Below are 23,314 nucleotides of genomic sequence, written 5' to 3'. Positions count from 1 at the left end.
GGAGGCAAGAGCGGAGGATAATCTTTCACATCATTGTCGGCTTACTTATACAGCTTTGACAAAATAATAATGTGAATATCACAAGCTTTTAATATAGACATACAGCATTTAGAACTATTAAAATACTTAAAAGATAATTAATCGATCGCTGATATGAGTATCACAACAATCATTACTATCTCTAGTGTTCTGCCTCCAGTGGCCAAAATACCAAAAGACAGGCAGATACCCATTTTACTTATAACAAATAAAACTGGGAGAGAAATAGTAATATAGAAAAAACCTTCACCCCCCCCTAGTGGGCAATAGTAAATTTACATAAAATTACATAATAACAGTATATAGACACAATTATACAACTGAAACATATAATTAAAATATATAAAATTATTAAAAAGATTAAGATGTATATATATTATATAAATATTGGAACATAATCCGCTGCATGCCACCAATAACGGTCATTCTAATCTTAATCAATCCCCATATATATATTTGAATAAATTACATTTCATAAACAGACAATAAATTAGTTAATCAGCCCAAAAAATTAAAAATCTGCAATAAAACAATTGAGGTCAAACTCAATGTTAAGGCCATTAGGGGCCAAAGTGACCATCTCGTGTATCCACCGAGATTCACACTTACTAAGCTCCCTAACTTTATGGCTTCCCCTCCAATGGGGTATGTACTTTTGAATGGCCCAGAATTTTAAACCTCTTGGGTCTTTATTATGACACTGCTCAAAATGTCTCGAAACATTATGTTCCACACAGCCCTTTTCAATATTCTGTACGTGCTCCCTGATTCGCTTCCACATTGGTCTTTTAGTCCGACCAACGTATTGTAATAAACAGGGGCACTGGAGTACATAGACAACTCCCTCAGTTCTGCATGTTATAAGATCTTTAATTTTATGTTCTTTTTTGGTTACATTCGATGAAAAACTTGAACATTTCTGGCCATTTTGCCCAGTCTTCCTACACGCGAAGCAGCGTTTACAAGGGAAAAATCCTTTTCCTTGCCAAAAAGTTAGCTTGTCGGCCTTATCTGGTGGGTCTGGGACACTTTTAGCCACCAGGTCTCTTAATGTAGGGGCTCTTCGATATACCACTTTAGGTACAACAGGTAGTACACTTTGGAGTTGCCTATCGGATTTTAAAATCGGCCAATACTTTTTAAAAATAGACTCAAGTTGTCTGTGTTGCACGTTAAAATTCAAAATAATTGGCACTTCTGATTCTGCATTCACAGGCTTCTTTTTGTCTAAGATGAGGTTCTCCCTTGGGATATTTTGGACTTCCTTGATTTTTTCTTGAATAAATTCATCACTATAACCCTTTTGTATGAACTTGGTCCCTATAAGGTTGGCCTGATCCAAAAATGTGCTATTGCTTGTACAGTTTCTCCTAATCCGAGTCATCTGTCCTTTTGGTATATTAATCAACCATGGATCGTAATGACAGCTATCTGTTGGAATGTAGCCATTACGATCCACTGGTTTAAAGAACGTTTTCGTGCTAAATCTCTGATTTTCCAAAGAGATTTCCAAATCTAGAAACTGGATAGTCTTGTCACTAATCGTGTAAGTGAGTTTTATATTTTTCTCATTCTCATTCAGCTTATCAAAAAATTGTTTTAATGAGACTTCATCACCTTTCCATACCACTATACAGTCATCTATAAACCTTTTATATACTACCAAGGATTCCGGTACATCAGCATATATTGCTGTCTCCTCCCATTCCGACATATAGATGTTGGCGACACTCGGTGCATACTTTGCGCCCATAGCTATTCCGTTTAGCTGTCTAAAATAATCCGATTTGTGCCAAAAATAATTGTGCTGCAAACCATAAGCTAGGCTTCTTAGAATAAACCGCTTTTGCTTTGACACCAAATCACTGAAATTATTTAGAGCCCATTTGGACGCATCAATGGCCTCTTTATGATTGATCACTGTGTAGAGTGAGGCCACATCTGCTGTAGCCAGCAGGTAGGTATCACGAGTATCCATATTTACACTTTCCAAAATCTGTATGAGATGTTTTGTATCTCTCAAATATGCCCGGGTTTTGGGCATAAAACCCGGGCATATTTGAGAGATACAAAACATCTCATACAGATTTTGGAAAGTGTAAATATGGATACTCGTGATACCTACCTGCTGGCTACAGCAGATGTGGCCTCACTCTACACAGTGATCAATCATAAAGAGGCCATTGATGCGTCCAAATGGGCTCTAAATAATTTCAGTGATTTGGTGTCAAAGCAAAAGTGGTTTATTCTAAGAAGCCTAGCTTATGGTTTGCAGCACAATTATTTTTGGCACAAATCGGATTATTTTAGACAGCTAAACGGAATAGCTATGGGCGCAAAGTATGCACCGAGTGTCGCCAACATCTATATGTCGGAATGGGAGGAGACAGCAATATATGCTGATGTACCGGAATCCTTGGTAGTATATAAAAGGTTTATAGATGACTGTATAGTGGTATGGAAAGGTGATGAAGTCTCATTAAAACAATTTTTTGATAAGCTGAATGAGAATGAGAAAAATATAAAACTCACTTACACGATTAGTGACAAGACTATCCAGTTTCTAGATTTGGAAATCTCTTTGGAAAATCAGAGATTTAGCACGAAAACGTTCTTTAAACCAGTGGATCGTAATGGCTACATTCCAACAGATAGCTGTCATTACGATCCATGGTTGATTAATATACCAAAAGGACAGATGACTCGGATTAGGAGAAACTGTACAAGCAATAGCACATTTTTGGATCAGGCCAACCTTATAGGGACCAAGTTCATACAAAAGGGTTATAGTGATGAATTTATTCAAGAAAAAATCAAGGAAGTCCAAAATATCCCAAGGGAGAACCTCATCTTAGACAAAAAGAAGCCTGTGAATGCAGAATCAGAAGTGCCAATTATTTTGAATTTTAACGTGCAACACAGACAACTTGAGTCTATTTTTAAAAAGTATTGGCCGATTTTAAAATCCGATAGGCAACTCCAAAGTGTACTACCTGTTGTACCTAAAGTGGTATATCGAAGAGCCCCTACATTAAGAGACCTGGTGGCTAAAAGTGTCCCAGACCCACCAGATAAGGCCGACAAGCTAACTTTTTGGCAAGGAAAAGGATTTTTCCCTTGTAAACGCTGCTTCGCGTGTAGGAAGACTGGGCAAAATGGCCAGAAATGTTCAAGTTTTTCATCGAATGTAACCAAAAAAGAACATAAAATTAAAGATCTTATAACATGCAGAACTGAGGGAGTTGTCTATGTACTCCAGTGCCCCTGTTTATTACAATACGTTGGTCGGACTAAAAGACCAATGTGGAAGCGAATCAGGGAGCACGTACAGAATATTGAAAAGGGCTGTGTGGAACATAATGTTTCGAGACATTTTGAGCAGTGTCATAATAAAGACCCAAGAGGTTTAAAATTCTGGGCCATTCAAAAGTACATACCCCATTGGAGGGGAAGCCAAAAAGTTAGGGAGCTTAGTAAGTGTGAATCTCGGTGGATACACGAGATGGTCACTTTGGCCCCTAATGGCCTTAACATTGAGTTTGACCTCAATTGTTTTATTGCAGATTTTTAATTTTTTGGGCTGATTAACTAATTTATTGTCTGTTTATGAAATGTAATTTATTCAAATATATATATGGGGATTGATTAAGATTAGAATGACCGTTATTGGTGGCATGCAGCGGATTATGTTCCAATATTTATATAATATATATACATCTTAATCTTTTTAATAATTTTATATATTTTAATTATATGTTTCAGTTGTATAATTGTGTCTATATACTGTTATTATGTAATTTTATGTAAATTTACTATTGCCCACTAGGGGGGGGTGAAGGTTTTTTCTATATTACTATTTCTCTCCCAGTTTTATTTGTTATAAGTAAAATGGGTATCTGCCTGTCTTTTGGTATTTTGGCCACTGGAGGCAGAACACTAGAGATAGTAATGATTGTTGTGATACTCATATCAGCGATCGATTAATTATCTTTTAAGTATTTTAATAGTTCTAAATGCTGTATGTCTATATTAAAAGCTTGTGATATTCACATTATTATTTTGTCAAAGCTGTACAAGTAAGCCGACAATGATGTGAAAGATTATCCTCCGCTCTTGCCTCCATGGTCAGTCTGCATAAAAAGGCAGCTGACATGGTCACATGGCAACCCATGAATAAGTCGCGTGTCTAGTGACGATACGCGTGGGGGAGGAGCCGAGTGACGCGACCATCCACCTGAGGAGATCGTCTAAGCACTGAGCGGCGTTCGTATTACTTTACAGCAGAGCCTAATGTGATCGAGGCTTCCGTGAGTGCAATCGCTGTATTGCATTGGTTTTCTTCCTTATTCATACGTTATTTGCACCATATCTGTGTTTTCTTTTTTTACATGAGCGGCACTGTCCTGAAGTGAAAAGTTACATAGGAGTGAAGTCTGTATACTTTGAACTATCCCATGAATATTGGACTGTGGTGTGTCTATTTTTTTCCATGTGACAGAGGTTGTACTGACTTGCTGCAGTTGCCCATGAAGATTGCATGCTGGTCTTAATAGGGATTTATTCCTAGCACTTCACTGGCACTTCACTGGATGATTTAATATATTGTCTATTTTGCACTTGTGATCCCTTTTGTATTAAGTTTTACAAGGGGGTCTCCTTTCTTATGTAGTTTTGTACGTAGAAATAAGTTATTATCAGCGCAACACACCTATTTTATCACTATTATTGGTTTTGTACACTCTTTTTGTGTCTGCAGCGGTATTATTTAGTTTTTTATTTCTATATTTTTTCCTTGATTAATTAGTATTAGTAGCGCTGTAGTACCATATATTCATAACTAAATACAGTGGTACCTAGGATTACGAGCATAATTTGTTCCAGAAGAATGCTTGTAATCCAAAGATTAAGCGCCAGCAAATAGCGTGAAACACGTTAGCTGCGTTTTCCTGTTTTTTTCTACACATGAAATGACTGTATTGGATTTTACTTTACTAATAAAGATGCCTTCAATGGTGTGCGGCCGTCCAGGACTTTTTTCTTTTCCCAAGTTTGTGCAGAGCCAGCACCCGTGAGTACATCATAGTGCGTGTGTTTGCAAAGGTCTGAGGCTTAGTGATGGCAATCTCTTGTCTATTGTAATCCAAAGCACTTGTATATCAAAGCAAGTTTTTCCATAGGGGTCAATGGAAACTCAGATAATTCGTTTCACAGTGACTACTATTGTATGCAGTACTGCATGTGGCCAGAGGTGGGGGGGGTGCCAGATACACTCGGAAACACTCGGAGCTACTCAGATGCAGTCGGAGCCAATAGGAGAGGTTTGGAGACACTCAGGAATGGAGTGTTTCTGAGCGGCTCCGACTATCACTGGCGCCCCCGCTCCTCTGGCCAAATGCAGTACTGCACACCCCATTGGCTTGAATCCTGCTAATCTTGCGAGACAAGGAATACAAAATAATAATAGCTTGTATTGCGAAACGCTCGTAAACCACATTATTCGCAATCTGAGGTATTACTGTAGTGTAATATTCTTCTTAATTTGGCTCAGCAAAGAAGTGAAAACACATATACTGTACACCGAACAAATGATACAAGCAGACCTCAAATATAAATGGTATCCCACAGTTTTACTGGCACTGTTAGTCTCCAAGATAGTGCCTTATGTGGGAGCAAATGTCCAGCAGACATTAGGGACCTAAGAGAAACAGGAACTTATGTATCACCATAAGCCTGTGGTGATAATATTATTTACAGAAAGAAAGCTGATTAGTGGAACACAGTGTTTGACACAAGGGATGCCAACTATGAATATCTCTTGCCTTTGCAATGTCCTTGCAGTTTTCCAACATGGAATGAGATCTTCTGGGACCGTCTTTATGTCTGTGTGACCATCTTTCTGGGTGACATTATCATAATTTTTCATAGATCTCTATACACACAGCATATCCATACCATCCTACAGCACCATCAGGACTATGGGCTATATGCTAAAGTGGAAAAGTTGCTCTTTGAACTCCCACAAGTACCCCTCCTGGACTATATTAGTCCATGCTAAAGCTAGAAGTCCATGCTAAAACTAAAATCCCTGCATCTATATACACCCACAATCTCTAACCTATCTAGCCCTGTAAAAGAAAAAATCTGTATAAATACCTTTTTTGAAGCTGATCCGACCCAATCTCATGCAGAGCTGTCAGCCACGGCATTGCTTTGGAGGCAGGTGCAGACATGTCCGACAACGGAAGCCCCATAGTAAGTCTATATGTGAAGTCACTTCCCATTCATTTCACAGCCGTTGTCGGGCCGTGTCCTCTGCAGAGCTTCCGCTGCTGGAGATCAGGTTGAATCGGCTTCAGAAAAGGTATGTATACAGATTTTTTCTTTACAGGGCTAGATAGGTTAGTGTTAGATTGTGGTGTCTATAGATGCAAGGGTTTTAGTTTAAGCATGGACTTCCAATTTAAGGATGGACTCTTAATGCATCTGGAAAAGGTTGCACCTATTACTAATTGGCCTATGCAAAGTGGCCTTAAGGCTACTCAGCCCTGGGCTTCACAAACTATTATTGGCAGTTTATTTACAACTGCTCCTTGCTTGTGGCCACAATCACAGCCCTTACTTGGAAGTAAGCTGACCTCCAAAACTGACCTTTCAAGCAAATTCTTGCTGGTGCATTGTGCTCTAGAGGTGCTCTAGAGGTTCCTGGCTGTATAATTTTTGTAAGAATATGAACTAGATCTGGTATCAAGTCCAAAGGGAGCTTTGGCTATCTACCACTAGACAGAAGAGAATTGCTGACCAGAACCAGTGAAAGACTCCAGTTCTTCAACCCAGGGTTGCAGTAAAAAAAAAAAAATATATATATATATATATAATAATTTAGTCTCATATTTGAAATTTGCTCAATGTTACAGTGAGCCTTATGCGTGGGGCCCCCAAAATCTATACAATACCCTTATCCGAGCATACAGCCTGGCAGGTCAAGAAAAGGGGAGTGAATTATTAAAAGAAAACACTGTACCCTGATGTAAATTTATTGTCAATCATTTTGCTCGCCACCGTGGAAAAAAAATGCTCTGCACTCATTGACGGCCAACTGGCGAATGCCTCCTTTGTCGTATTGTTCTATTCTTAGGGGTTGTTTCTTTGTGATGTATTGTTGGTAAAACTTGTAACAGGAGTAGAAATGGGATACTGCAAAACTACGTATTAGCAATTGTCTGTGAGAGGACAAACTTCTCTGTAAACATTTGTGAATATTGGACAGTCACAGCTGGAGACTATAAAGCCCTGTACACACGGCCAGGAATCCCGTCTGTTTGAAAACCGTCAGTCTTCCTGATAGGATTCCTGCCAGGCTTGCCTTGAAAAGCCACGTATATACAAGGCCACACAAAAGACATGCCATTCTTTTGAATGGAAATTAAGTTCTATGCTACCGTGCATGCGTCGAATTGTTATCGAGAATGCACGGTTTATTTCCCCTTCAGGTAAGCAGGTTTTCTCGGCAGGAAACACCCTTCTGGGAATCCCGACGGGAAAATAGAGAGCAGGTTCTCTATTTTTTCCCGGCAGTTTTCCTGTCGGGAAAACTGCTAGGGAGCATAAACACAGCCGGGATTCCTGGCCAAAAGCTCTCCTGCCAGTTTTCCTGTCGGGAAAACCAGTCGTGTGTACGAAGCATAAGCCGAGTCTCTTTAGCATTTGGTTAACCTTAACCACTGAACAGCTATTGGTACCCAGTACAATATCAGAAGCACTGCAGAATACGGGGGGGCAATATTCTATAAGCTCACAGCACAGGATGCTGCCGAGGACAGGGAATGGCCAGTATCTGAGACCTATGAGAGCAGTCTAAATCCAAGCAACCTCTCCCACTTATATTCCAAAAGCACACAGTCACCAGGAACCAATTCAGGGCCATTACTCACAAGCCCCCAGGACCAATGCCACTTTTCAGTTTCCTCTGAACATGGTCCAGTGAGTGAGCCAATCCTTCCCTAGATCAAATCCCTTTGCTGAATTCCTGCATTCAATACAAGATCACTTCCAGGTCCCAGCTCTGCCACCTCACGGAACAGCAACACCATCCACAACATACCAATAGCCCTCTGAGGTTTGGAACTCTCCTTGCTGGGGAAATACCATCTCTCCAGGGCTCCAGGCTATTCATAAGCTTCCTGGCCACCATCTGTGTACACCTCCCGCAGGGATTGGCTAGGTCCTGATCAATATTTAGGCTGGTTATTTAAATTCTCCCTCCCTAAGCTTTGGAAACTTCTTCTAGAGGCAGGCCAAAGCAATCACACTCCCAGACTGTGAAACTTTGAACCAAACATTCCCTTTATTGCAGAAGGGGCCAAAAACTAAATTTACCTAGCATCCTAAGAGGGTGCTACATCTGATTGGGTATTCAAATTGAACAAGGAATTGCTTTTCACATAATTGGGTATTTAAAATAAATATTCAAACAATGTATTCAATGAAGATTCACAACTCCAAACTACATTAAGGGACTCCAGCATTAAGGGATTCCATTTTTATTGTATTTGATAGATTATGGGCAGGCCCGGATTTACTCCCTTTGCCGCCCCAAGGCCGGATCCTTCAATGCCACCCCCGCCTGTGCAGTACAGGGGGGACATTATTCGCGGGGGGACTTTTTCGGCAGGACACTGGGAAGGAGGTGGGGTACTGCTGCCGAATATGACATTGAGAACCGGGGGGGGATGTTGCTGCCAAAAATGACATTGATCATTGGGGGGTGCTGCTGCCGAAAATTACATTGAGATGGCCTGCTCTTCCCTCTGTTTTCTCTCCTCTCACCATCCGTGACATGACGGGGTGGACTCTGGAAATTAAAGTGTCCTCTCCTCTCAGCTGCAGTGCCGCCCCTGCACCCACTGCCGCCCCGAGGCCTGGCTGATTATGGGAAGGATTTAAACTAGTCAGGTCTTGTTTCTTTTGTTACTTCCTGTACCAATGATAGGATGTCACAGGGATATAAAGTGAAAGGAAATATCCCCAGGCAGCAAAACCCCCCAAAAAATGTTTTGTTCAGAGGGAAACAATTATAACCTTTGTTGCTGTTTGTGTTTTGTGCTGTCATTTTGCATTTCACTGCTGTTCATTTTTTGTTTTGTAATTTCTCCCAATTAGGTCACTTAAAGTGACATGAAATATGAACAAAGCATATCCCTCTATAGCTTGCACTTGTCTCAATTAAGAACACTAAGGGGGTTATTTAAGAAAGGCAAACCCACTTTGCACTACAAGTGCACTTGAAAGTGCAGTGAAAGTGCACTTGGAAATGCAGTCGCTGTAAATCTGAGGGGTGGATCTGAAATGAGGGGAAGTTCTGCTGACTTTCTCATCCAATCATGTGCAAGCTAAAATGCTGTTTTTTATTTTTCTTGCATGTCCACCTCAGATCTACAGTGACTGCACTTCCAAGTGCACTTTCAGTGCACTTTCAAGTGCACTTGCAGTACACTTGTAGTGAAAAGTAGATTTTCCTTTAGTAAATCACCCCCATAGTGTCATTTCTGCTGTTTTGTTCCTATGCTATCAGCATTAATCACTTCTGACAGGTTTTCCAGACACCAAGAGAAAAAAAGGTGACAAGGGAGGGAGCTTTGGTACACAGCTTGTGATTGAGAGCCTCAGCTCTGTTCCTGTGTGCTGTATGAAGTACACAGGAGGAGTGATCTCAGAGCTCTCCTCAATAACCTCTGCAGGGTGCTATTCCAGCTCTCTTCCCCTTGTTTTCTGACAGCTCAGACAAGCTTTTTTAATTCTCAAATTTAAATGGCTGTAGATAAGAGAAGATTGTGAATAAACAAGTACAACTTATGTAGGAGGATTGGTTTAATCTCTGTATATAACCTTCAATTGCCCTAATGTGAAAGCACAAATCCTGTTTTTTTTTTTTTTTTTCCATGTACTGTACATCATTTGTTATTATTTGTAAAGTAAATTTTCACTCAAATTAAAGTTTTATGTTATTTACTAAGCAAAGTTAAAATGTACTTTTCAAAGTGTCCATGCTTCTACTCCTTCAGTAAATCAACCCATATGTGTCTGCTTTATTTTTCAGTATTGAGAAAGTTACTGTGAAAAATAGGCTATGTTCTACTAAATGTATACCTATTCATAAAGTAAAACTGAAAAAATGTGTTGTTTCCATAGCCTGAAGTGTTTGACCAGGTACATTAGCTTTTGTGTACTAAATGGGCAGCTTTACTCTAATCCTGCCTCAGAGGAAGTATAGAAAAATAACCCTAAGCCCACGTTCATATTGGGCAGATTTGACATGCGTTTTGACATGTCAAATCGCATGCCAAATCAGGGGCTATTGCCGGCAATGGCGCCGTCTGAATCATTGCGACGCCGACATTGCGGCACTGCACTGATTCCCAAAAGTGGTTCTTGTACTACTTTTGGCACCTTCGGGGGCAATTTGACTAGATATCTGTGCATGAACCCGCACAGATGTCTGTCAAATAGCCCCCGAAGTTCAGCTGAACTCGCACAATTTCAAACCCGCAATTAGTGTGAACCTGGGCTAAAGGGGCTAAAGGGGGGTAAGGCAACATTGTAATCTGCAAGAGAACCTAATCTTCGTTCTGGTGATAGGAAGTGATGGGAAAATTTGCCTAATCGGCATAAAGAGATGATTCCTCCAGTTCTATGTCAATATTTAATATCAGACAAATTAAAAATGTGTGCTTTCTGTAGACAAATGACAAAGATCATGATGATGATTAATATAGTGTAGGCGTTATTAAATATTTCAAGAAAATGTGTACTTTGAAACAGTAAAAAGTACTTACCATAGTGGGAGATGTAACATCAACAAGCACTAACTTGTTTTAAAAGGTTTTACATCTATTGCACCAATCAATAAAGCATTAAAGTTAATTATACTTTTTTATTTTAAGTATGTACTTGCCATAATGGTATTCTCATATTTAGGACAATGTAAATCACCCCATTATAAAATGGTGGCTTGTTAATATGTCTCTTTGTGCTCTTTCATGAATGTCAATAAAATATATTCCATAAGTGTTAATTAGTAATGCTCTTCTAGATGGTAATCATAAGGCATGTAGTACATTTTTTTTGTTACAAATGTCTTTTAATCAATATGTTTGTATTAGCTTGCTATCACTTACACTAGCTTTCAGAAATAGATGTTTTTTTTTTTTTACATTATTTATTCTTCAGTAAACATACAGTCATTAGCAAGATATAGAATTGAACAACTGAATACATTACGTGGAAATCCAATGTTAAATGTTTTAAGTGACAAGAAAAAGGGGCTATGCTGGTTATTATTGTAAAGATCATTTAAGGAAAGGCAACTCTGTATATGACAATGTGCATATTAGTCATCCAAGGCATTAGGAACTGGTTTTCTCACTGACTGTACAGTATGTCTCTTTTTTAATCTAATGTATAAAAAGGGATTAAAGGGGTTGTAAAGGTACAATTTTTTTCCTAAATAGCTTCCTTTACCTCAGTGCAGTCCTCCTTCACTTACCTCATCCTTCGATTTTGCTTTTAAATGTCCTTATTTCTTCTGAGAAATCCTCACTTCCTGTTCTTCTGTCTGTAACTCCACACAGTAATGCAAGGCTTTCTCCCTGGTGTGGAGTGTTGTGATCACCCCCTCCCTTGGACTACAGGAGAGTCAGGACACTCTCTACGTTGCAGATAGAGAAAGGAGCTGTGTGTTAGTGGGCGTCCTGACTCTCCTGTATTCCAAGGGAGGGGTAGAGCACGACACTCCACACCAGGGAGAAAGCCTCGCATTACAGTGTGGAGTTACAGACAGAAGAACAGGAAGTGAGGATTTCTCAGAAGAAATAAGGACATTTATCAGCAAAATCGAAGGATGAGGTAAGTGAAGGAGGACTGCACTAAGGTAAAGGAAGCTATCTACCTTTACAACCCCTTTAGGCCCGGTTCACACTGATGCGAATTCTTTTGCGAATTTGAGCCGTTGCGATTGCTCAAATTCGCAAGTCATTTAAATAACATTGTTACATTAGTGCCGTTCACATCAGTGTGGTACGAATCTAAGCTAGACTTCAATGTAAATCGTTCTGGAATCGCATTGATGGTTCACATATATGCAAATTCCACCACACTGCTCTCCACAAAAACCAGGAAGTACACAGGAAGTTAACACCTTTTTTTTACATTATGATTCCATTGGCTAGAACATCAATCGCAGCTATGTCCAACTCCTGAAATTCGCTGTAAATTCGTGGTAAACACAGGACAAAAAAACGAACAAATTCGCAGCCCAGCAGTGTGAACCTAGCCTCAAGAGAGCAGGGCTGAAAGGGAGCATTTGTCTTTTAGACACATGCCCTTTCTATGACACTGCAGTGAGAGGCGTGCCTCCACTGCAGCATTTTTATTGGACAGCTGGGACCAATGGTACCTTACTATTTCACCAAGACTCCAAGCTGTTTATTGAGCTTAGTGCCTCTGACAAGAAGTGAAAGGCACTGTGAGCTCAACCTTTCAGTCTGCTGCAAACAGAGTGTCTCAGCTTGTATTTAAAGTGACCGCTCTGTATGTATCTTCTGACAGGCTGTACAAGAAGCCCCATATCTCTGAAACTGTAGGTCAAAGGAGCCCCGGTCGAAAGAGGACATAGGCTACATACCCCCCAAATTCGAGGTCTCTGTGACCCCAGGTCGCCGAGCTATGACCCTCAAAGCTCTTTTTATTGATAATGGCAGGTGAGGCCCTCCCTCAGCTGCCTGCCCTGACTGCACATCCCTGGGATGCATGCTCTAGCAGCATTTAAAGCTCTACTCTGGGCAGATAAAAAATGATCCCTTACAGTGGGGTTTTGCCCACACCACAAGAGTTAATAGCTAAATTTGTCCAGGGGAGTGGAAAAACAGTTTTACTTACATGATTCCCCACTCCCCAAATGGAGGTGCTCACATGTGGTCTAGCAGTAGACTGTCCCTTGGCATCCTCACATGCTCTGATCTTAATGATGTAAGGACCCTACACTGCTTCAGGGACCACTCTAGCTGCAGGAAGGAGCTGAGGATCAGGTAAGTATATCTGATTTTATTGTTCCCCTAGACATAAACATTTAAAGGGATATTTTTTTTATTTGTCCAAAGTTGGGCTGTAGGACCCCTTTCACATGACCGTTCTGATCAGGTCCACCTGTCAATTTTTTCAGGCAGGCTTGATTTAGAAAGTCCATTCATCCCCAAGGACTGACAGGTGTAAACAAATTTATGTCCATTTATACCCACTTACCTCCCATTCGATGCAGTCTGATAAAAACAAACATAAGAGGATCAGTTCTCCTCCTTGTAGGCAGATCGGATAGGAGGTAGTCTGGTGTAAACAGACAGTGGAGTCCATTTACTCCGGGCCACCCATACAGCAGAAAGGACTATGCGTTGCATAAACTAAATGGACATGGATCTGTCATCTCCCCACTCTGCTCTGATCAGCAGGGCATCTGTGAGTGGATCCCCTGCTGTTTAGAACACAGTCTGCCCCATGTGAAAGGGGCCTTAGAGGTGTCTCAATAAAAGTGTTCCAAAGTTGTAGTTTTTAGATAGTGGAAATACCATATATTGAAAAGTTTAAAAACAATGTAAAATGCAAATCCCGACCTCCCCCCATGACAGTGGGTGGTGGTTTCTCTTCCTGTACCTGCTGTCACAGTTTAAAAAACAGGGTTTTCCCACACAGCCACATTATTGATTCATAGGAATCTGTAAATGAGAGAACTATAAGTCTCGTCTACCACTGCAGCAACTAGCTTGTGGGTCACAATGAAGTACATGGGTGCTGATGAGTGTGCTCATAGTTCATTAACAAACCCTGCAACTATTAATCTGACAGTGCATACAGAGGTACGGACAGAAAGCTATAGGAATTCTCTGCTGGAACCTGACATTGCACCTGTGATTCTCTAATCATTGCTGCAATGTTTCGATGGGTCCTACCATAAAAAATAATAAATGTACTTTTTTCTGCAAAATAATTGTCCATTTATTATTTTTTCCCAAAAGGTGTACTCAGCCTTTAAAACACACTCCTTCATCGAGCAGGAACATTAAATAGTATGTAAATATAAATAGCAAAACGTCTAAATTCTGATTTCTATTTACATCTATATTTATGAATATAGTCACATAATATTCACCCTTTCCTGACTGTGAAGCAACAAAGAAGTGTATTCTTTTATAGTATTATAGATATACAGTACGTATATACTTCTATTTTGTATATATCATTTTTTATTGTAGTTTTGTATGCATTTAATATGATCTTTATATATATATATATATATATATATATATATATATATATATAGTCTTCCCCATTCTGATGGGGAACTTTAGCAAGTCGTCTTCACTAGATGCCCAAATGCACTGAGTTGCTGCCATGTGATGCAATTTGTGTTACCAAGCAACTGAACAGGTATACCTAATAAATTGGCTGGTAAGTGTATATACACTATATTGCCAAAAGTATTGGGATGTCTGCCTTTACACGCACATGAACTTTAATGGCACCCCAGTCTATAGTCCATAGAGTTAAATATTGAGTTGACCCACCCTTTGCAGCTATGACAGCTTGACAGGAAAGGCTGTCCAGAAGGTGGAGTATGTCTATGGGAATGTTTGACCATTCTTCCAGAAGAACATTTATGAGGTGAAGCACTGATGTTGGAAAAGATGGCCTGGCCCAAACGCTCATCCGTCTTTTTGAACCTTGCTTTGTGCACTGCTCCAAATCATTTGGTGGAGGGGGGATTATAGTGTGGGGTTGATTTTCAGGGGTTGGGCTTGGCCCCTTAGTTCCAGTAAAGGTAACTCTTAGGCCCCTTTCAGACGGACGTCAGTTTTGCCGCAATTAAAAGCATGTACATTTTCAGTGAAATTTAAGGCTCTGGGCACTGCAATTAGCTGCATTTGTACATTGCGATTATGTGCGGTTACATGCGGCCGTGTTTAGCTGTGGTAGTAATTTCCATAGCAACCCTTTTTATTTTTTTTGATTATGATTTATTTGATGTGCTTTCTGTTGTTCTTTTTTTTCTCACGCTGCTATCCGCAGTTGACACAAAAGACTGCGATTACCTGCGGTTAAGTGCATATAGCTGCACTAAATCGCACCTGGACGCATTCAATTCTATTTTTTCTATTCGCACCAAACCGCATGCAACAAAATCTCAGCTAAACGTTGTGTGTGAATGGGGCCATAGGAAAGCATTGTGTGCTTTTAGCTGCGGTAGAAAACTAGAAAATCCGCAGCTAAAAGCACCATTCTATCCGTCCGTGTGAAAGGCCCCTTAAGGCTTCAACATACCAAGATACTTTGGACAATTTCATGCTCAGAAAACCCAAAAGTTTAAGAAAATTAAGCCGTTATATGTTTCACTTTGCCAGTTAATATAAATTAAGCATGGGGAGAGGGATTTAAACATGCATACTTAGCAGGATCCTGAAATTTGTTTTTAACATACGTCTAGAGGAAAAGAGATTTCGGGCCAGATTCACAAAGGACTTACGACGGCGTATCTCCTGATACGCCGTCGTAAGTCCGAATGTGAGGCGTCGCATCTATGTGCCTGATTCATAGAATCAGATACGCCTCACTGTTGCCAAGATACGACTGAGGTAAGTCTCTTACAGCGTCGTATCTTGGGTGCATATTTACGCTGGCCGCAAGGGGCGCTTCTGTAGATTTACGCGTAGAATATGCAAATGAGGTAGATACGCCGATTCACGAACGTACTTGCGCCTGCTACGCCGTTTACGTTAGGCTTACGTCCAGCGTAAAGTTACCCCTGCTATATGAGGCGCAGCCAATGCAAAGTATGGACGTCGGAACAGCGTTGTATTTTACGTTGTTTGCGTAAGTCGTACGTGAATGGGGATGGGCGTAGGTTACGCATTGAGCCGGCATAATTTAGGGAGAAAATTCGACGTGATACTGAGCATGCGCGCACATGCGCCGTTCGTTAGGCGCGTCATTTACGTGGGGTCACGATTCATTTCCATACAGCAGGCCCCCTACCAGCCTACTTTGAATTACACGGGCTTACGCCAGCCGATTTACGCTACGCCGCCGCAACTTACGGAGCAAGTGTTTTGTGAATACTGCACTTGCCTGTCTAAGTTGCGGCGGAGTAGCATAAATAGAATACGCTACGCCCGCACAAAGATGCGCCCAGATACGTGAATCTGGCCCCTGATCTCCAAATACGGAAAGGTTTCTTCACAGTAAGAGCTGTGAAAATGTGGAACAGACTCCTTCCAGAGGTGGTTCTGGCCAGCTCAGTAGATTGCTTTAAGAAAGGTTTGGATACTTTCCTAAATGTACAGAATATAACTGAGTACTAAGATTTGTAGGTAAAGTTGATCCAGGGTAAATCCGATTGCCTCTCGGGGGATCAGGAAGGAATTTTTTCCCCTGCTGTAGCAAATTGGATCATGCTGTTTTTTTTTGCCTTCCTCTGGATCAACTGTGGGTATGGAGTTGGGTGTATAGGATTGTACTGTGTTTTTTATTTTGTTTGTTTGTTTTTTGTTTTGTTTTTTTGTGGTTGGACTGGATGGACTTGTGTCTTTTTTCAACCTGACTAACTACTGTATGTAACTATGTAACCACTTAACGACCCCACCGCAGATATGCAGTGACAGGGTGCCTCTATTGCGTGAATCGGAGTACAGATACGGTGCTTCATGTAATATATACAGTGCGCGTGCCCCCGACGATGGCCACCAACGATCGCTCCACAGAGAGGCAGAACAGGGATCTGCCAATGTAAACAAAACAGATCCCTGTTTTGTTAGGGGAGTACAGTGTGATCGTCTGTTCCTAGAGATTAGGAACAGCGATTTCTCTGTACTCCCAGTTGGTCCACTCCCCCTACAGTTAGAAAGCACCTCTCTAGGACACACTTAACTCTTTGATCGCCTCTGGTGTTAACCCCTTTTCTGCCAGTGTCATTTAAACAGTAATCAGTGCATTTTTATAGCACTGATCACTGTATAAGTGTCACTGGTCCCAAAGAAGGGTCTAAAGTTTCCTATATGTCTGCCGAAGAGTTGCAGTCCCGCTAAAATTGCTGATCACTGCCGTTACTAGTAAAAAAATAATAATACTAATAAAAATGTCATAAATCTATCCCCTATTTTGTAGATGCTATAACTTTTGCGCAAAACCAATCAATATATACTTATATAGCATAAGTTTTATAGCAAAAAGTAAAAAAATGTTTTTTTAAATTGTCAGTCTTATTTTGTTTATAGCGAAAAAAATAAAAATCGCAGAGGTGATCAAATACAGACTCGATGTCCGCCGGTGTCCCACGATCATGGCACAGAGAGGCAGAACGGGGAGATGCCTATGTAAACAAGGCATTTCCCTGTTCTGCCTAGCAACATGACAGAGAGCTACTGCTCCCTGTCATCGGGAGCAGTGATCTCTGTCATGTTGTTGTGAGACCATCCCCCCTGCAGTTAGAATCACTTCCTAGGACACACTTAACCCCTTGATCACCCCCTAGTGTTTAACCTCTTCCCTGCCAGTGTCATTTACACAGCAATCAGTTCATTTTTATATCACTGATTGCTGTATAAATGACAATGGTCCCAAAATAGTGACAAACGTGTCTGATGTGTCCGCCGCAATGTCACAGTCACGATAAAAATCGTAAATCGGCACCATTACTAGTAAAAAAAATATAATAAAAATGCCATGAATCTATCCCTTATGTTGTAGACGTTATAACTTTTGCGCAAACCCTTCAAAACACGCTTATTGCGATTATTTTTATCAAAAATATGTTGAAGAATACATATCGGCCTAAACTGAGGAAAAATCTTTATTTTTTTTTTTTTTTGGGGATATTTATTATTGCAAAATGTAAAAAATATTGCTTTTCTTTTAAAATTGACGCAATTTTTTTGTGTATAGCGGGAAAAAAATCAAAAACGCAGAGATGATCAAATACCACCAAAAGAAATCTCTAAATGTGGGAAAAAAAGGACATACATTTTGTTTGGGGGCAACGTTGCACGTTCGCGCAATTGTCAGTTAAAACAACGCAGTGCCGTATCACAAGAAGTGCTCTGGTTAGGAAGGGGGTAAATTATTTTGGGACTGAAGTGGTTAATGGGGCAAATTCTCCCGGGGCAAAAGTGGTTCACAACCCAATAAACAAAATTAAACATTTTCATCCCCCTCATCTCTGCTTCTTCCTGATGTACTGCATCAAAATTTAATAGCCAAATCCATTTAAAACTTGCCTACAGGGATGTACTGGCCATCGGGACTATTAGGAGTTTCCCGGTGGCCCGATGGCTCAGTGGGCCAGTTTCAGCGGCCACCTAATCTGCCTATTGCATCTGCGGTGCACGGCGATCTACCCGTCAATCGTCGGCAGCTGCAGCATGATGGGTAGATTGAGATTTAGCCAGCATACAGAGTAGCGCAGGAAGCACCTGTAATAAGTTCTCTCTCATTCGCTCATGTCACGCTGCTCCCCACCGGCCCCTCCTCTCTTTTCGTCCATTCCCATTGGCTTGTAACATCATCTGGGCTGGACGATTAGAGAGGAGGGGCCACCGAGGAGCAGCATGACATGAGAGAGAACTTATTACAGATGCTTCCTGCGCTACTCTGCATGCTGGCTAGTAAACAATGTGCCCCATAATGTGCCATGTGCCCCCTGATGTGTCCCATAATGTGCCATGTGCCCCCATATGTACCCCATAATGTGCCATGTGCCCCATAATGTGCCCTGATGTGAACCATAATGTGCCATGTGCCCTGATGTGCCCCATAATGTGCCATGTGCCATAATGTGCCCTGATGTGCCATGTGACCCAATGTGCCATGTGCCCCATCATATGCCCTGATGTGCCATAATGTGCCCTGATGTACCCCAAGCCCTGATGTTCCCCTGATGTGCCATGTGCCCTGATGTGCTATGTGTCCTGTTTGCCATAATGTGCCCTGATGTGCCATGTGCCATAATGTGCCCTGATGTGCCATATGGCCTGATGTGCCCCATGCCCTGATGTGCTATGTGCCCTGATCTGCCCTAGGCCCGGATGTGCCCCGTGCCCTGATGTGCCATGTGGCCAAATGTGTCCCATGTGCCCTGATGTGCCCCATGCTCTGATGTGCCCCGTACCCTGATGTGGATATATATATATATATAGATCAAGAAATAAAACAATATAAGAAAGGAAACCCATATTTGAGTGGTTTGGGAGAAAAATAACATAAACACAAAATAATCATTTTATTAACTCCATCACAACCTGTGTCCTGGTGTGCCCTGATGTCCTGTACCCTAATGTGCTGTGTCCTGATGTGCTATACCCTGATGTGCTGTGTCCTGATGTGCTATACCCTGGTGTGCTGTGCCCTGTACCCTGATGTGCTGTGCCCTGTACCCTGATGTGTTGTGCCCTGTAGACTGATTTGCTGTGCCCTGATGTGCTGTGCCCTGTACCCTGATGAGCTGTGCCCTGATGTGCTGTGCCCTGATGTGCTGGGCTCTGTACCCTGCCCTGATGTGCAATGTACCCTGATGTATTGTGCCCTGGGCCGGTCTGGATGAAGTCCAGGGCCACATTTTTGTCCCAGTCCAGCCCTGCTTGCCTACCAGTTCCTCAAGGCTTCCTTTAGCGGAAACATAATTTAACCTCCTCCCGCCAGGCCTTATAGACAAATGATGGCTGGCAAAATCCCCTCTCATTCTGGGACCACGTCATATGACATCACCCCAGTCTCGCACGGCGATCGTGAGCACGCTGTGTCCCTGGAATATGGCACAACCCCAATATTGGTAAAGAGTGGATGACGTTGCTCTTTACCCACTGACAGTGTGAAGAGAGGAGAGCTGATCAGCATCTCCTCACAGGGGAGAGCTGTACAGATAATCAGGGCACTGATCATCAGTGCCCTGATTATCTGTGCAGCTCCAGCAGTGCCCAGCATTGATGCCTGTCAGTGCCCAGCATTGATGCCTGTCAGTGCCCATCGGTGATGCAAATCTGTACCCATCAGTGATGCCACTTTGTGCCCATCAGAAATGTCAATTAGTGCCCACCAAAAATGCCATTCAGTGCTGCCTTTCATTGCCCAACAGTGCCTGCTCATTAGTGCCACCCATCAGTGCTGCCCATCAGTAGTGCCCATCATTGCTGCCTATCCATGCTGCCTATCATTGCACATTAGTGCCTCCTATCAGTGCCACCTATCAGTGCTGCCTATCAGTGCTCCATCGGTGCTGCACATTAGGGCCACCTCATCAGCGACCTTTGGTGCTGCCTTATTAGAGCCCATCAGTGCAGCCTTATCAGCCTCATCAATGAAGGAGAAAAATTACTTATTTACAAAAAAAATTGACAGGATTTTTTTTTTAGCAAAAAAATAAAAAAAAAACTCAAAGGTGATGAAATACCACCAAAAACTGCTCTATTTGCGTGAAATTTTTTATAAAAATCTCATTTGGGTACAGTGTTGCACGACTGCACAAATGTCATTCAAAGTGTGACAGCACTGAAAGCTGATAATTGGCCTGGTTAAACACATGAAAGTAGAGTATACATTTTTTATTGAACATAATTAAATTTTTTCAACATCGTTTTCCCTTCTCTATATGATAATAATACAATTATGTAATCTTGCCCATGGTTATACAAATGTATCTTAGCCAGTGTTATGTGATATTGGACAACATTCACTAAATTAATTAACTTTGATATAATAGCATAATCATGTATTGCTGAAAAATAAATTGTTGAAAAAAATAACTTTGTTCAACTTATTATTTTATTTTTTTTGCAGATGGAAACGAGAAAGCGTCTTGCAAAAATTGTCCTTGTATTTGTTGGCTGCTTTGCTCTCTGTTGGTTCCCAAACCATGTGTTATATATGTACCGTTCCTTTAATTATAATGAAATTGATCCTTCTTTGGGACATATGATTATTACATTGGTAGCACGTGTCTTGAGTTTTTCTAATTCTTGTGTCAATCCATTTGCACTCTATCTGCTGAGTGAAAGCTTTAGGAGACATTTCAACAGTCAACTTTGTTGTCGGAGAAAGAGGCGTCATGAGAGATCAACTAGTTACCTACTTAATTCATCTGCTGTTCGCATGACCTCTATAAAAAGCAATGTTAAGAATACAGTAACTAGTACTACACTTCTCAATGGTCAAAGTCGTCAGGAGGTATCCTTGTGATCATTTTGTAAAAAAAGAAAATCTTGACTTCAATGAATTGAAAGTTCAAACTGTTGCAGTGGAACTGGGGTTGTAAAATGAAAATGTGTGCAGCTTCTGTTTGTGAAGAAATTAGAATGGATCTTCAAAAAATTTCAATATGTCCATACTTATTTCATGTAAAATGCCCATTTTTAAAGTAATCTATAATATTAAAAAAGCAAAAACATGTTCCTTAGTTTTTAAAGACTGCTATATGTACTGTATACATTGCATAAGACAAGTTGTATAAAACTGTGTTCATTATGGTAAACTATTAATTTAAAAAAACATGAATCAAATCCATTGTAAAATATAAATAAGTTCAAATATGTGTAGTGCTTAATAAATTTTAAAAATACTAAACATGGTTATCATCAGCTCATGATATTACTGACAAAATGAATATGGAATACTCAATGTTACCTATTGCAAGTGTGAGTAAGTAAATTGTCTTGTTAATTGTAGTACGCTGCTTAGACAGGTTGAATTCTGCACATCTGTGATTGCATAGGAACATTTCTGGACACAAGCATTACAGTTTAGGTAATATACTTAGATCTGTGAAAAATGATCATCTGTTTTTATTAAAAATATTGTATTACAACATAACTGTCAGGAAAACCAATTGTGAAATGGAAAAGTGTTAACAACACATTCTCTAACAAATTCAAATGATATTACTTATTTTAGTGGTATATTAGATGCTGTAATACTTTATCCCTCACTTCCCAGGTAGCCAGTATTCTCCTCTACTCTCTAAATTGTTGGGTTGTGGGCAGGCCCTCACCATCCTCACTTATAATGTTTAGAATAACCCATTATACTTTGGGAATAGTTTGGGCTTCACTGTGATTGTTTTTCATGATTCACATTAAGGGACACTAAAGGACATATTTCTCCACATTTGTATAATTTATATTTTGGATGTTACAATTTTCACTTTTTATTTTATGTATGATATTTTGTTTCAGGGATAGAACCATTTAGGTCACTTTAAGGAATGATTTTGTATACAAATATATTGGAGTTTGGCACCATTTGATTTATATATATTTTTATACACAATCTATAATGCCCCGTACACACGATCGGATATCTGATGGAATCTAAACCGATGGATTTTTTCATCGGATATCCGATGAAGCTGACTTTCATCAGTCTTGCCTACACACCATCGGTTAAAAATTCGATCGTGTCCAACGCAGTGACGTAAAACACTACGACGTGCTGAGAAAAATTAAGTTCAATGCTTCCGAGCATGCGTCGACTTAATTCTGAGCATGCATGAATTTTTTACAGATGGATTTCCCCACAGACGATCGTTTTTTTCTATCGGTTTTTTAACCATAAGAACAATTTAAAACAAGTTCTATTTTTTTTCACCGATGGGAAAAAAAACGATGAGGCCCACACACGATTGGTTCGTCCGATGAAAACGGTCCATCGGTCCGTTTTCATCAGATGAACCGATCGTGTGTACAGGGCATAAGAGTGTGTTGAGATGTGAGTAATCCATTATAATTGAGTTTGAGTCAATATACGCATATAATTTGTTCTGGGATCATAGTAGCATGCAAGCAACCTACATTTTTTAGTACCTACTGTCTCGAAAAAAAAAAAAAGCCCCTCTGTCTTGGACATCTACTCCATAATAAACCACCAAGATTGCTTTTTGTAAAAGAAAAAAAATATATATTCATCTCCTGGTGGTTGCCCTTAAACACATATACAAACTATTTATGATAGTGAGGATACATTTTCCTTCTCTTATTCCTCCTTCCCCCTCCCTCTCCCCATCTCCCCTACTCTTCTAGGTAGATACAAGTAGCCCCTTTAGAAACCATAGGGGAACATCAGAGACAAAAAATAAAAATTGCTTTAGCTTTGGCATTTATTGTGCTTATGTCCTTACCACCACTCATGTTGATCATAGGGAGCAGGATTGACTACTTCTAATGTGCAACACATAGCTGGTCTAGACTGCTTC

The 23,314-nt window shown here is 40.6% G+C and overlaps 1 protein-coding gene across 1 annotated transcript in view; it reads left to right on the top strand.

Annotated features, from left to right (window-relative positions):
- Positions 1 to 21,680, top strand: part of NMBR (neuromedin B receptor) — a 435,362-nt gene extending 413,682 nt beyond the window's left edge. Inside the window, exon 3 of the mRNA XM_040350544.1 lies at positions 20,908 to 21,680. Within this exon, the coding sequence (XP_040206478.1) occupies positions 20,908 to 21,306 (399 nt within the window). The 3' untranslated portion in view covers positions 21,307 to 21,680. The remainder of the gene's footprint in view (positions 1 to 20,907) is intronic.
- The last annotated feature ends 1,634 nt before the right edge of the window (positions 21,681 to 23,314 follow it).

The sequence above is a fragment of the Rana temporaria genome, chromosome 4 (assembly GCF_905171775.1).
Source record: "Rana temporaria chromosome 4, aRanTem1.1, whole genome shotgun sequence".
NCBI lineage: Eukaryota > Metazoa > Chordata > Amphibia > Anura > Ranidae > Rana > Rana temporaria.
The sequence above is the reverse complement of the archived record's forward strand: the minus strand, read 5'-3'. Positions and strand labels throughout refer to the sequence as shown.